The sequence below is a fragment of the Panthera pardus genome, unplaced genomic scaffold, assembly GCF_024362965.1.
Source record: "Panthera pardus isolate Hobbes unplaced genomic scaffold, ASM2436296v1 HiC_scaffold_12, whole genome shotgun sequence".
Lineage (NCBI taxonomy): Eukaryota > Metazoa > Chordata > Mammalia > Carnivora > Felidae > Panthera > Panthera pardus.
This window is the reverse complement of record NW_026526677.1, coordinates 47015263-47028198: the sequence shown is the minus strand read 5'-3', so window position 1 is coordinate 47028198 and position 12936 is coordinate 47015263. Positions and strand designations below refer to the sequence as shown.

Genomic DNA, 12936 nt, shown 5'->3' with positions numbered 1-12936 from the left:
TTATCTTTTCCAGCTTATGACAGCCATTAAAATGAGGTACAGAAATAGTCTGAACGTTGAATCAGACAATTTAATAACTGCTTCAGAAGGTATTAAAGATTTTAAAAACCATTGAAACCCAGTCAATCATATTGCTTTCACTAAATATATTTAGTGAGAGTAACAAGAATTCTTTCTACCATTAATATAAAAAAATAACTCTTACAGTTACCTTTAAATGTTTATTTTTATCTTATCCTTTTTACATATTAAAAACGTTTTATGTCACATATAGCAGGATGTGTATATGACTTACACAAGTATACAGACTTACACACACTTTTTTTTTTTTTTTTTTTTTTTTTTTGCTAATAGGGGAATGCAATCAAAAAACGTTTAGAGAGGGGCCCCTGGGTGGCTCAATCTATTAAGCTCCTGATTTCAGCTCATGATCTCACAGTTCGTGAGTTCAAGCCCCACATCTGGGCCCTGCGCTGACAGCTCAGAGACTGGAATCTGCTTCCGATTCTGTCTCCTTTTCTCTCTGCCCACCGCCCCTCACACTCAAAATTAATAAACGTTAATAAGTAAACTCAAAAATAAATAAACATTAAAAAATTAAAAATAAAAGTTTGGAGAGCACAAGTACAGGTAGTTAATGCTGTGGGTGTTAGGAATATGGCAGGATTATATTATCTCGGCACGGTGTAAAATCTCTGTACCCACGGAAGTCTTCACGAGGGACCCCTTGATGAGTCTTCATAAAGTAAGGTTTCATGAGTGAGATTTGGAAAAATAACTATTGCATAATTTGTTTAGTATAAAACAGAGCACAATGCTGACAGAGGAGATTTAAGCACTCTGAAAACATTCTTAAAGAAGATGGTATGTTCAAACCGCAGCCCTACTCGCAGAAGCGATCTCAGTCCCAGACTTGAACCTGTCGGGAGAAGGAAGTTCCCATAAAGGGGGCAGGAGAGTGCCGCTCTAATGGAGGGTGTGTGTGTGTTTGGCGGGGGAGGTGCGTGGAGAGTGACACCGTTTCTCTGAGACGAGGGCTGCCGCCTCCCCTCGCAGGAAATGGCCTTGAGGTCCCTCGAGCCGGGGCCATCAAGAGGGTAGGGAGAGGCGAAAAAGAAAACGCAGTTCCTTCAGGCTGGGGCCGCGTCTGAGGGCGGAGGCCGAGAGACCGCCCGTGACGCCTTCTCTTCCAGAAAGAGGCCAGGGCTATGTGAAGAGGGGCTGAAGTTCAGCTGCTTTTCTAACGGGAAGGGAGAGCCGTATGGGGGGGGGGGGGGTGGTAGGGTCAGAGAGGGAGTTTTCGGCTCGACTCTTTCCCTGGTGGGCAGCGGGTCCGAAGAGCCCCAGAAGGCATGGAGTATTCTGAGGCCTGGCCCTCTCCCTGCCGGCAGGGGGAGTCCCGAGATGGACGGTCCAGAATCCCTCCCACGAAAGGCGTTTGCAGGGCCGCTGAACCACTTTTGTACATCCCGGGGCTGAGTAAGAGCTGAGGTAATTAGACGCGAACGACAGCTGCCTCGGCACCTTGGGCGCCTGGCGCGGGGCTGGGAGCCCGACGGTCCGAATTCTCGCGAGAGCGGCCGCCGCCATTTTTCCATTGATTGCAGCGGGCTGGGGGAGGGGCCGACGACGAAGGCGACGGCGGCGGCGGCGGCTGCGGCGGCAGCGGCGGAGCAGCCGTGGGTCGGTGTCTGCGCGCTGGTGTCTGAGGCCCAGTCTGAGGCCTCCGCGGTTGCCGGAACGCAGACGCTGGAGAGGATGACTGCCGCTGCCATTCTCTCCTGAGTTAGAAAGCCGCCACCACCCTGCCCCCTCCCCCGGCCGGGCAGAGAGGAGCGGCCGGAGTCTGAGCCATGGTGCCCGGCGAGGAGAACCAACTGGTCCCGAAAGAGGTGAGGGGCCAGCGGAGGAGGCTAGGCCCGAGGCCTGCGTCCGCTCGAGGCAGAGCAGGCCCGGGCGAGGGGTCGGCTGCGGGCCCAGCTCTTGTGCGGGCCTGGCTGTGAGGGAAGGAGGAGGTGTGTGGTGGGGGCTGTACGGTGGGTGCGGTGAGCAGTTGGGAGACCTGACTGGATCTAAGGGGCCTGGGGAGTCGAGACCTCCTTTCTCGCGTTTGTCGGGCTGGACAAATAAAGGAGCGGAGTGGAAGGGATCAGGTCCAGCTTTGGGGGAGAAAGTGGCCTTTTAAGTACTTATTTAACATGTTGAGCCAACATAATTTTGAAGACAAAATTCTGTAACAGTTGGTAACGGGCACGACAGGGTGACGGTGCTTCTTCTGGTTTTGACAGTGGCAGTGTGTAGCTTTCAGGGCTTGTGAAATCTACACCCAACTTGAGATCTGTGGGAGAACAGAGTTAACTGTTAGGACTTTTTTGAACTCCTGTTACTCGGTAAATACTGTTGGCCTGCCTAAATGGGGCCTATCGAAGATCGTTGAAAAAGTTAATGTGACTTTCATGTAAAGGTAAGAGATAGCCAAACATTACCATATGGAGAGCTGCACTACTTTTTGTAGTTGGGTTGTGTATGCTAGTTTGGGTGACTTCTTGAATTCTTAAAAGCAAGTGATATGAGAAGCCTTGACATCTTGGCTTCTCTTGAATAGTAGTAGAAGGTTAATGGTAGAATCCAGCACTGGCCAGTGAATTTCAACATATTAATAGTATCTCTGTTGGCTTTATAAATATCTTCAGCGTATCCAAATGTGTATTTTTAACTGGTTAATCATCAGGCTAATGCTTTGGATTTTTATTCTCATATACCTTAAATAGAGGCAGTGTCTTTTTGAAATGAGCTGTGTAGAATCTTGGTATTTGTAAGTGATGTTCCTTAAAAATTCTTAGTTTTGCTTTTTTAGTTGCTTTGTAGCAATTGGTTGTTACTTAAGCAAGCTCTGACACTGCAAAAGTGATATTAGAGTTATTTATGATAAAAATATTTTTCTAACTTTGTCAGATGATATTGTTTTGCAAGCACAGTTTTTTAAGAACTCCGGTATCATGTGTCAGTATTTATTCATCGAACATCACAAACTCTGTGCAAAGTGGCTAAGCAGATAAATTAATCAGAATTCTTGCCTTGGGAGCTTGCAAAGCTACTAAGAAAGAGAACACTGGTAATGTTCCTTGAGCTTCATTTAGGGGAGAGGTACCTTATTACCTAAGTAACTCTTATTCAAGGATCGAAGTAATAGTTGCTATAAGAAAGATACAACATGCATTTTCTTTTAGAGGTACATACTGCTGGTTTTCATTCTTACAAAAACCAAAGTTAGTCCTTTCTTTATTTTTTGACCATTAGAAAAATCAATATAGGTGAAACGTTAAGAAAATGCAACATCAGATTTCCCTGATTGGTGTATAAAAGACGCATTATGGATATATAACTTCGCAGGAAAATATCTGTTGTGTAAAAGCTGATACTGTAATGCTGCTTTTACCAAAGTTTGGATTTTAATTTCCTCTCCTTTAAGACTAACTCCTTTACCTAAGGCTTCAAGCACATCCCAGTTTTTTCTTCTTCTATATTTTTTGGAACATATGCCTCCCCCCTCCCCCCCCCCCCCCCCCCCCATCATCTAGATTCATCTTCAGGCTGTTCTTTTTCCCTGGCTCTTCTCATGATTCCTGGAAGCATGCACAGTAGTCTCACATCTTAAGACTGTCACTTGAAGTTCTTGCCTTTTTAAGCTAGCTAGCTACCTAGTTCTTTTTTGATAGCCATACTCTTTCTGAATTCTTACTTGCTTCTCTTCCTTGGGTGTTCTGTTGCATTTGCTTTTGGTGATATTGTACTTTTTTGTTTTTTTTCCTATCTGTTTGTCTTATCTGCCTGCTCATTTAGTCAATGCCTTTTCTGTGTCCTTAATTATCACTTCTGTCTTTGTCATCTCCTGTCTGGTCTTTGTAGTAGGAATAGAATTATACAGTGCTAACGCTGAGGGAGAGCATAGTGATCATCTAGTAACTTACATCCCTTTACTTTAGAGATGAGGACATAGGGCCAGAGGATTGAAAGTGACTTGTTTAGGATCACATGAGTAAATTAGAGGGTGAGGACTAGAACTCACATCCCTGCACTGTTCCTTGATTATATTCTAATTTATAGATCCCTCCGTGTAACCTGGAGGGTCTGGAAGAGTAGTGTGTAACTAAATAAATTTGCTATGTGAAAATAAATTGTAGAATTAAAAAAAAAACTTGCTTTGGTTCTAATGGCTTATTATCAACAATCTAGAGGATTCTGTTGTTTTTGTTTGCTTCGTTTTGTCTTTAGGACCTTTGTATGGGGAACCTCTTACCTCTACTAGATTTAGATCTTGGTTGGGTGTGTGCATTCATGCATGTGTGTAGTTGTTGAATGAATAATATATTATTCTCATCCCTGAAGCTCCAGGACAAATGTATCGTAGACCACTCCAAAGAAGGCAGCTTAGTGTAGTACAGGTATTGGTAAACCCTGTGTGTCAAATCCAGCCCGTAGCCCGTTTTTGTATGGCTGTTATTGTAAAAAAATAAATAGAATAATTTGTGCCACATGAAAATATATGAAATTCACACTTAGTATTTATAAATAAAATTTTACTGGAACACAGCCATGCCATTTATTTACTGTTGTCTGTGGCAATAGGAGAGTTGAGTAGTTACTATAGATGCTGTCTACAGGATAAATTTGAAACTACTTAGCTTTGTATTCAAGGCCTAGTACAGTTGATTCTGGCCACAACCTTCCTTTTCAGCTTATCTCTTCTCCCATGAAACAAGTTTTTAATGCAGCCAAACGGGTTTCTCTGTAACTTGCTTTTTACTTCTGTTTGTACTATCCCCTCTTTGCTACTTCTTTGTTCAGACTCTTAGTATACATTTTTCCTTAAACACCCCATAGCTCATTTATTGTAAAAATCTTTTTATGACCATTTTAACCTTAGGGATTTCTCCTTCTTAGGAGACCTTTACATATGACTGGAATTCATTTGGCAACTAATGAATAGTGCTTGGTGACATCTATTATGGTCTCAAACTGTAATATACATTTTTATATTAGTATTTTTTAATGTTTGTTTATTTTTGAGAGAGAGAGAGAGAGAGACAGAGTGCGAGCAGGGGAGGGGTAGAGAGAGAAGGAGGCACAGGATCTGAAGCAAGCTCCAGGCTCTGAGCTGTTGGCACAGAGCCCAATGTGGGGCTCAAACTCACAAACCATGAGATCGTGACCTGAGCCGAAGTCGGACACTTAAGCGACTGAGCCACCCAGGTGCCCCCACATTTTTATATTATTTTTTATGAATTCCTTGGCAGCAGAGATCTTTGTGTGTGTTTCTCAGTTCTCTGTTTTTGTATACATTATAGGTCTAGGACAGTATCCTTTCTGGAACATATATTCAGTAATATTCATTGATGTGGTGACAGCGTTGTAAAGAAACCTAGAATTCTAACCAATTATCCCCTACTTGGATGTTTTCCACAGCACCGTTGGCAAGCTGTTTTCCAACCTTTGCTTGAACATTTTCATGACTAATCTCTGATAACATCTTTGCCTTAGAAAAGATGTTATTTTAAGTTTTTGAGCTGAGAGAAGTCTAGACCTCTATACCTGCCATTTTTTGATGATTGCCTTTGGACAACAGAGAAATCCTAAATCATTTCCCATGGAATAGCTTTTTCTCATTGTTGAAGATGTGAGGGGGAGTAGGAAGTCAGTCCTCTTTTCTACAATCTGAGCATCCTCAGTTCTTTAACTTTTTCTCAGTTGCTCTCTTTTAGACACAGTCCAGTGTTTTTAGTATCCCTCCTAAATTATTGTACCTAGAGAAGAGCAAAGAGAGTGTGATCTGTTCATTGTGGTTAACAGTAAAGCTTTTCACCTCACTTTTTCATTCTATTCTGTCTCTTTCAATTGTATTAATATTGGCTTTCAGATCTCTTGCTTTTACTATTATCCCAATTTTTATTTATTGCTTTGTTGCTTTTATTATTCTCCTTCTTTATAAGGATTTGTGACACTAATATTTATTGAGTCCTCACTGTGCATATTACTGTACTGTGACATGTAAGGAATATGTAGAGGAAATAGGAGAGATTTATTTTTTCCCTCAAGTGTCTTATGTGTAATTAAGGATAAGGTACATATTTACTAATGGTTTAACCATAGTACTTAAAGTGATGTCCAGAGTGTATAAATGTAGAGAAGATGGAAAAGTGAAAGAAAAGACAAAAGAGTATTTAGTTTCATATCTCAGTGCATTTCTTTCTGCCTCTTTTCCATGCAGTAACTACTGCTTCTATATGGAACTAATGGTGGTGATAGTAATAACCAATATTTATGGAACATTTATTGTATGTCAGATACTGTTATATGTGCTTTGTATATATTACCTCATTTGAGCTTCACAGTGACCTCACATATGAGGTCTTATATGAAGACCATTGATATTGACAACTCTCAAAACATTATTTTTTTTTAACGTTTTTGTTTATATTAGAGAGAGAGAGAAAGAGAGAGAGAGAGCTTGAGCCGGGGAGGGACAGAGAGACTGAGACAGAATCTGAAGCATGCTCCAGGCTCTAAGCTGTGAGCTGAGAGCTGTTAGCACAGAGCTGGACGCAGGGCTCGAACCCACGAGCAGTGGGATCGTGACCTGAGCCGAAGTCAGATGCTTAACCAGCTGAGCCACCCACCCAGGCTCCCTGAGAACTCCCAAAACATTAAAACAACTTATTTTTTATTTGTTACCTGTTTTTCTTTTATTCATTTATTTATTTTTGAGAGAGAGGGAGCACACAGGAGTAGAAGAGAGAGAGGGAAAGAGAGGGAGAGAGAGAATCCCAAATAGGCTCTGCTGTGTCAGCACAGAAGCCAATGCTGGACTCAAACTCACGAACCGTGAGATCATGACTTGAGCCGAAATGAAGAGTTGAACGCTTAACTGACTGAGCCACCCAAGCGCCCCTCTATTATCTGGTATTTAATAAAATCCATCAATATTTACTACGGTCAATGTCAAATGAATATTTTTTTAATTTTATGTTTCCTAATTACTTGAGGAAATATGCTGCGATGATCTTTCTTGGTTTTGGCCGTTCTTTAAAAATTAGCCTTTAAAAAAAATATTTGGAGTATTGATTTTCCTTTACCAGTAAAAGGCAGTTTGGTAGTTATGTCAAGTAACAACCGTGGTTTACATATATTGGAGTGTTTAATAAAAATCATTAGTATTTCAGACACCATTGGGGAAATGTCCACTTAATAAAGCAAAAAAACAATGCAGTTGTGTATGATTCCAAATTTGTCAGGGAAAGAATGGACAATTTAGGGTTATGCGCACTTAAAGATTAGAAGGAATACTCTAAAATAATAATTATTGTTCTTGGATATCTGGATCATTGAGCTATATTTAGATTTTCTTTACATAGTTCAACAATGGGCATGTACAGTACTAAAAAAAAGAAATTTAAATGAACTAATTGTAGTTTTTGAGGTAATTTTTGGTATTATATTGTTTTTTATGCTGATTTTTATCTTTTCCCTCTCTTCTTGCTCTGTGTATTTGCCACAGAGTAATCTGATCCACTTGCGTGGCTTCAGCCTTTCATTGTAATATACCCATTTCTGTCTCCAGTCCTGACCTCTCTTCTTCTAGATTCAGATTTCCACCTGCATACTCGATATCTCTAGTTGGTTGTACTCTTAAGACCCACAAATTGAATGTAGGTAATATCAAGATCTTTTCTATCTCTCTTGTCATGTTCTCCTCTCAACACTTTTCTTTCCTGTTCTGTTCAGTTAGTGTTGTCAGCATCTATTGATTTGCTTAAGTTGGGAGATTTTTTTTTGACTCCTCCTTTTTCCTTTTTCTTATATTTAAATTAGTTCATCACTTGTATCCTTACTTTTCACTTTGTGGCTCTGCCTCTGTTTTCTCATTCAAATGTATTCCTGCTAAGTGGTGTTTTTTTGTTTTTTGGTTTTTTTTTGACCTGTAGGCTGTTCTCTTTCCTAAGCTGTCCTCTCCACAACGTCAGTTAGTTTCTAAAACAGGTGAATTTATGATTTACTTACTTTGAAAGTTTATAGTTACTACCCTCCGATTGCCAAGTGAATAATAGGTACTGTTTATAAACACTGTGTGCCAGACACTATGCTAAACAGTTTACATATGTTATCTTATTTAATTCCTGTAAGAGCCCTCTAAGACAGCTATTATTTTTCATTATCTTATAGATGAAGAAGGTAAGGTTTAAAGAGGTTGAGGACCTTGCTCAAAGTTATAAAGCTGTTTGGTTCTAAGTCTGCACGCACAGCCTTCACCAGTGAAAGTACTTCATAATCCAGCTTCAGTTGATTTTTTTTAAGTTTAATTTTTATCAAAGTTATACATGCACACATTTAAAAGAGTTTAATAGTTCTGCAAGATTATTGACAAAACATAGTCGCTTGCAAATTCTCCTTCCCTTTTATTTCAGGCTCTTCAAAGATAGCCACTTTCAACTCATTTTTTTGATGTTTATCTCCATATCTCAAAATAGCATGCTAGTAGTGTTCCTTCTTGGTTTTTGAGTTTAAGGCATTATCTACTGACTTCTTACAGTGGAAGATACGGTTTACTGCTCTCCCCAGCCACTCAGAGACACACTTCTCAAACCTGCTTCATCTTCCCGGTATTGTCATATTGCAAGTACTTTGGTTACATCAGTACTCAATGTGACTATAAGCTATTCATAGTTGAGCCCTGTAGTTTGCTGTGATTATTTTCCTTTCTAGTACATCTTGTTTTCCCTGAGTTAATGGTTTTTGTTTTTGTTTTAAATTGGCTTTTGTTTAGTTTTCTGTGTACTTCATTTAGCCAAGGCGTTCTCAACAGGGGGCAACCTAGTGGACATTTGGCCTTGTTGGGTGGGTGGAAGGAGGGCAGGGAGTGTGCTACTGATATCTAGTAGTGGAAGCCAGCTGTGCTGCCAAACATCACCCTATACTGCACAGGACATCCTCAACAAAGAATTATGTGGCTCAAAGTGTCACTAGTGACACTGTTGAGAAACTGATTTAGTCCAAACTCTCTCTCAAGTGTGTAAATCTCGTCTTACTTTGTTCAACCTACTAATTTTTTATTTACATTTTTTTGAATTGCAGCTGTTGTCTTAGATTTGCCTTTACTGTCATCTTAGTAGACCCCCTCAGGTCTCTCTTGTATTGGGTCTCCTCGTTCTGTATCTGATGTCTTCTTTCTTTGCTTGTTTTCTCATTTTGGAGGACCACTTTCAGTAGTGGTCTCTGGATGAGATACAATTTTTTCGAGACCTCACATGCCTGAAAATGTTTCTTTTCTCTTGCTTTATAGAGTTTGGCTGGACAGAGAATTCTTGGTTAGAAAAAAACTTTCTCTCAGAATTTTGCAAACATTGCTCCGCTGTTTTCTTTTTTTCAGTGTTGCTGTTGAGGCATCAGATGCTTAGAAGATTCTTTCCCACTATTTTGAAACTTTTTTTTTCCTTTCTGGAAGCTTAGAGAATCTTTTTGCCTACAGTTCTGAAATTCCTGTATTATGTGCGGGAATAGGTATAGGTCTTTTATAATCCATTTCTATTGAGTTCAGGGTAGTCTTATTTGTTCAGAAATGTATTTCATCAGTTCTGGGAAATTTCCTTAAGTGTATTTTTTTCATTTCCTCCATTGGTTTTCTTTGTTCTCTCTTGAGTTCCTGTTGTTTAGTCGTTGGGCCTACTGACTGCTTTCTCTAATTTTCTTGTCTGTGTTCATCTATTTTCCATTTCTTTTCCCCTTGCTTTCTGGGAAATTTTTCTCAACTTTTATCTTACAGTTCTTCTACTGAGGTTTTATTTCTGCCATCATATTTATAATTTCCAAGCACTCTTTTTATTTTTCCTGAAAAAATTTTAAATATTCCGTTTCTGACTTGTGGATGCAATGCTTCTCTTATCCCTGTTGGGAAATTAGTATAGTTTTCCTCTCTGTGTATTCCCCCTTTCCTCCAGATTTCCTTTTTGTGTTTATTTGCTTGGGCTTTGTCTTTCATATGAGATGGCTGGTGATCCTTCCAAGTCAGCTCTTAAAAGAGGTGGCTTAAAAAGCTTAGAAGCCCTACAAGTGGGTGATTATGATTTTCCCTGTAGAGGGATATAGTTGAATAACTTCCTTGCAGATTACCAATGACACATCTTCTATCTTGTGCTGGACTGATTTCCCAGAAAAGGTTTCTGATCTTATGCCGGGAGAGGACAAGCTTGGGAGTTGAGTAGGAAAATCATTAAGAATGTAAAAGAATGTAAATACATTTTCATTTGTTCTCCAGGTTTCAGTATGGCATTCCTCACATTCATTTGAGCCTGGCGTCCTCTAGTGCAGAGACACCCTGTTTCATGCTCTCCGAGGTCATTTGGCCTTTTGCCAGGGAGGGTCAAGGAGTAAAAGAGGGGCCTGGGGGTTCTCACTGCCTCTTAAATTTCAATCTGTTCTTCTAGTTTGGACCCCACCCTTATTCCCACGGTGTCTGAAAATGCCAGCTTCTGTGCCTTTTAGGGTTTTTTTTTTCCCCTCCCATTTTCCTTTAAAGTTTTTTTGTAGAAAAGTTGGAAAAAGATTGGAGAATTCTCATATACATTTCACCGAGCTTCTCTTCATGTTAACATCTTATGTAACTATGAACACTTATCAAAAGTAAGAAATTAACCAGATTTAACTAGTTTTTCCACTAATGGGCTTTTTTTGTTCCAAGATCCAAATTCTTGATCCTATGCTGCATTCTGTTGCCTTGTCTCCTTAGTTTCCTTTTATCTGTGACAATCCTCACCTTTTCCTTCTTTCATTGACCTTGACACTTTTGAACAGTTATTTTGTATAATGGCCCTTAATTTGGGTTTGTCTGACATTTTCTCATGATTTATGACCTCTCTCATGAGGTTAGGAATTAAAGTAAAGAGAGGGATATTACAGATGTGATGTGTCCTCAGTACATCATATGGGAGGTCTTGGGGAATATGATGTACTGCTAGTGATGTGTTAACCTTGATCTCTTGGGTATGGTGTCTGCTGGGTTTCTCCACTTGTAAAGTTACTATTTTCCTCTTTAGTAATTATTAAATATTGGAGAGTATGCAGTTATCTTGGTTCTTTTTAAACTTATTCTGCCTACTAATTTTTAGCATCCATGTATGGATCTTGTCTTATTACTGGTGCATTCTAATAGCAATTTTCTATTTTCCTCATTATTTCTGTGTTTATTAATTGTAATTCTGTGAAGAAGAGTTATCCCTATTCTCCATATATCTACTTATATGTTTATATCGATATAGACTTCTGGGTATTTATTGTATTCTTTCAATTATAACCCAATACTATTTTATTTGCTTTGTTTTTTAAGCTGTTCCAGTCTTGGCCAGGGAAGCTCTTTCTGGTTGGCATTGGTGTGTTCATCCTTGCTTTTTGAGCACTTAACTTACTTTCTGGCACCACATTATGCTTCAGCCCGTGGTATATTTTCTCTGCCTCAACCCTGGAAACATCACTTCTGGGAGTATAGGAGGTCTTTTGGTATAAATGTAAATCTGATATAAACCAGGTGTCTGGTTTTCTTCTAAGCTAATGTAGAATTCAGCCTCTTCAGATGTAGAGTCATTACCATTTGATCTGCTTTCTGGTTTCTAAAACCATGTTTCTGGTTTCTTACAGGTTTAGGCTCTTCAAAATATTTCTTTACTCTTATTTTAGCAATATCTTGAGAAGCTGCGGAGCTGAATGCCTATGTGTAATCAGTCTATCCTCTTTAACCTCTTTAATCAGTCTATCCTCTTTAAATTCCTAACTGAATGTTTTTGTCTTCTGCCCCAGGCCAGTTTTGTTTTAGCCACATTTGACTGTATTAGTTGCTGTTCCTAGGTGAGTTGTTTGCTTTCATGTGTCAATTCTGTGCCCTGCCCTGAGTGCATAGTATGAAGTACTTTTTTATCATCTGGTTCCTAGGGAGTTTTAAATGGGTGAATTGGATTTTACATGAAAACTACTATTTAAGTACTTTTTTAGGGTTTCCTCTTTTTTATTTTCCATTTCTTTTGATTAGTCACATAAACTTTTTGCATCTTAATGTTGAGGTACCACAATTTTTTGCTGGAATGGAAGGGAGAGAGCCAGTACATTTCTGGGGTACTAGAGTACCATGGTAGCCCAACTTGGAAAGAAAAAATTGTATTGAAAATAGGGTGTTGTGAAAAACATAGTATTAAATGTATATTTAAATATCTATTATAAATTAAGGTTCCAGAAGACATCTACTTTTAAAACGGATTCATTTTTTTTAATGTTTATTTATTTATTTTGAGAGAGAGACAGAGCGTGAGTGGAGGAGGGACAGAGAGAGATACAGAATCCGAAGCAGGCTCCAGGCTCTGAGCTGTCAACACAGAGCCCATTGTGGGGCTTGAACCACAAACCATGAGATTATGACCTGAGCTGGAATCAGATGCTTAACTGACTGAGCCATCCAGGCACCCTATTTGTGTGTGTGTATATGTGTGTGTGTGTGTGTGTGTGTGTGTGTGTGTGTGTGTGTGTGTGTGTGTGTGTGTGAGGTTTATTACACAGATTTTAAAGTGTTCTGTCCAGATACTGTTAGCTTAAAACCTAATTTTGTACGAACATTCTCCATTGTACAAAGTCTCTGGGGCAAAATGATTGTGATTGGCAGTGATGGCAAATGATTAGCAAAAATGACATAATCCTCCACATCAGGATTCTTAAAGAGCACACCTTTCTCCTGAGCATTATTTGGTATTTATATGGTGGAAGAAGGGGTGGATATAAGTGTAGTGTAAGTAAACAGAGGTCTTCTTTCTGTCTTACTGCATACTTCTGTTTACTTTATCTCTAGGTGTGGAAGCAATAACAACTGCTATATTCTTTTGTTTAGTAGGACCAAACTGAACC

At 39.6% G+C, this 12936-nt stretch overlaps 1 protein-coding gene across 2 annotated transcripts in view; it reads left to right on the top strand.

The window, feature by feature from the left end:
- The first annotated feature begins 1664 nt into the window (after positions 1-1664).
- The window catches only part of USP47 (ubiquitin specific peptidase 47), a 105933-nt gene continuing 94661 nt past the window's right edge, over positions 1665-12936 (top strand). The window contains exon 1 of one of the 2 annotated variants that reach the window (XM_019456327.2): positions 1665-1892. In XM_019456327.2, coding sequence (XP_019311872.1) covers positions 1854-1892 — 39 coding nt within the window. In that variant the 5' untranslated portion in view covers positions 1665-1853. The remainder of the gene's footprint in view (positions 1893-12936) is intronic. The other variant, XM_019456328.2, reaches the window with a different exon arrangement.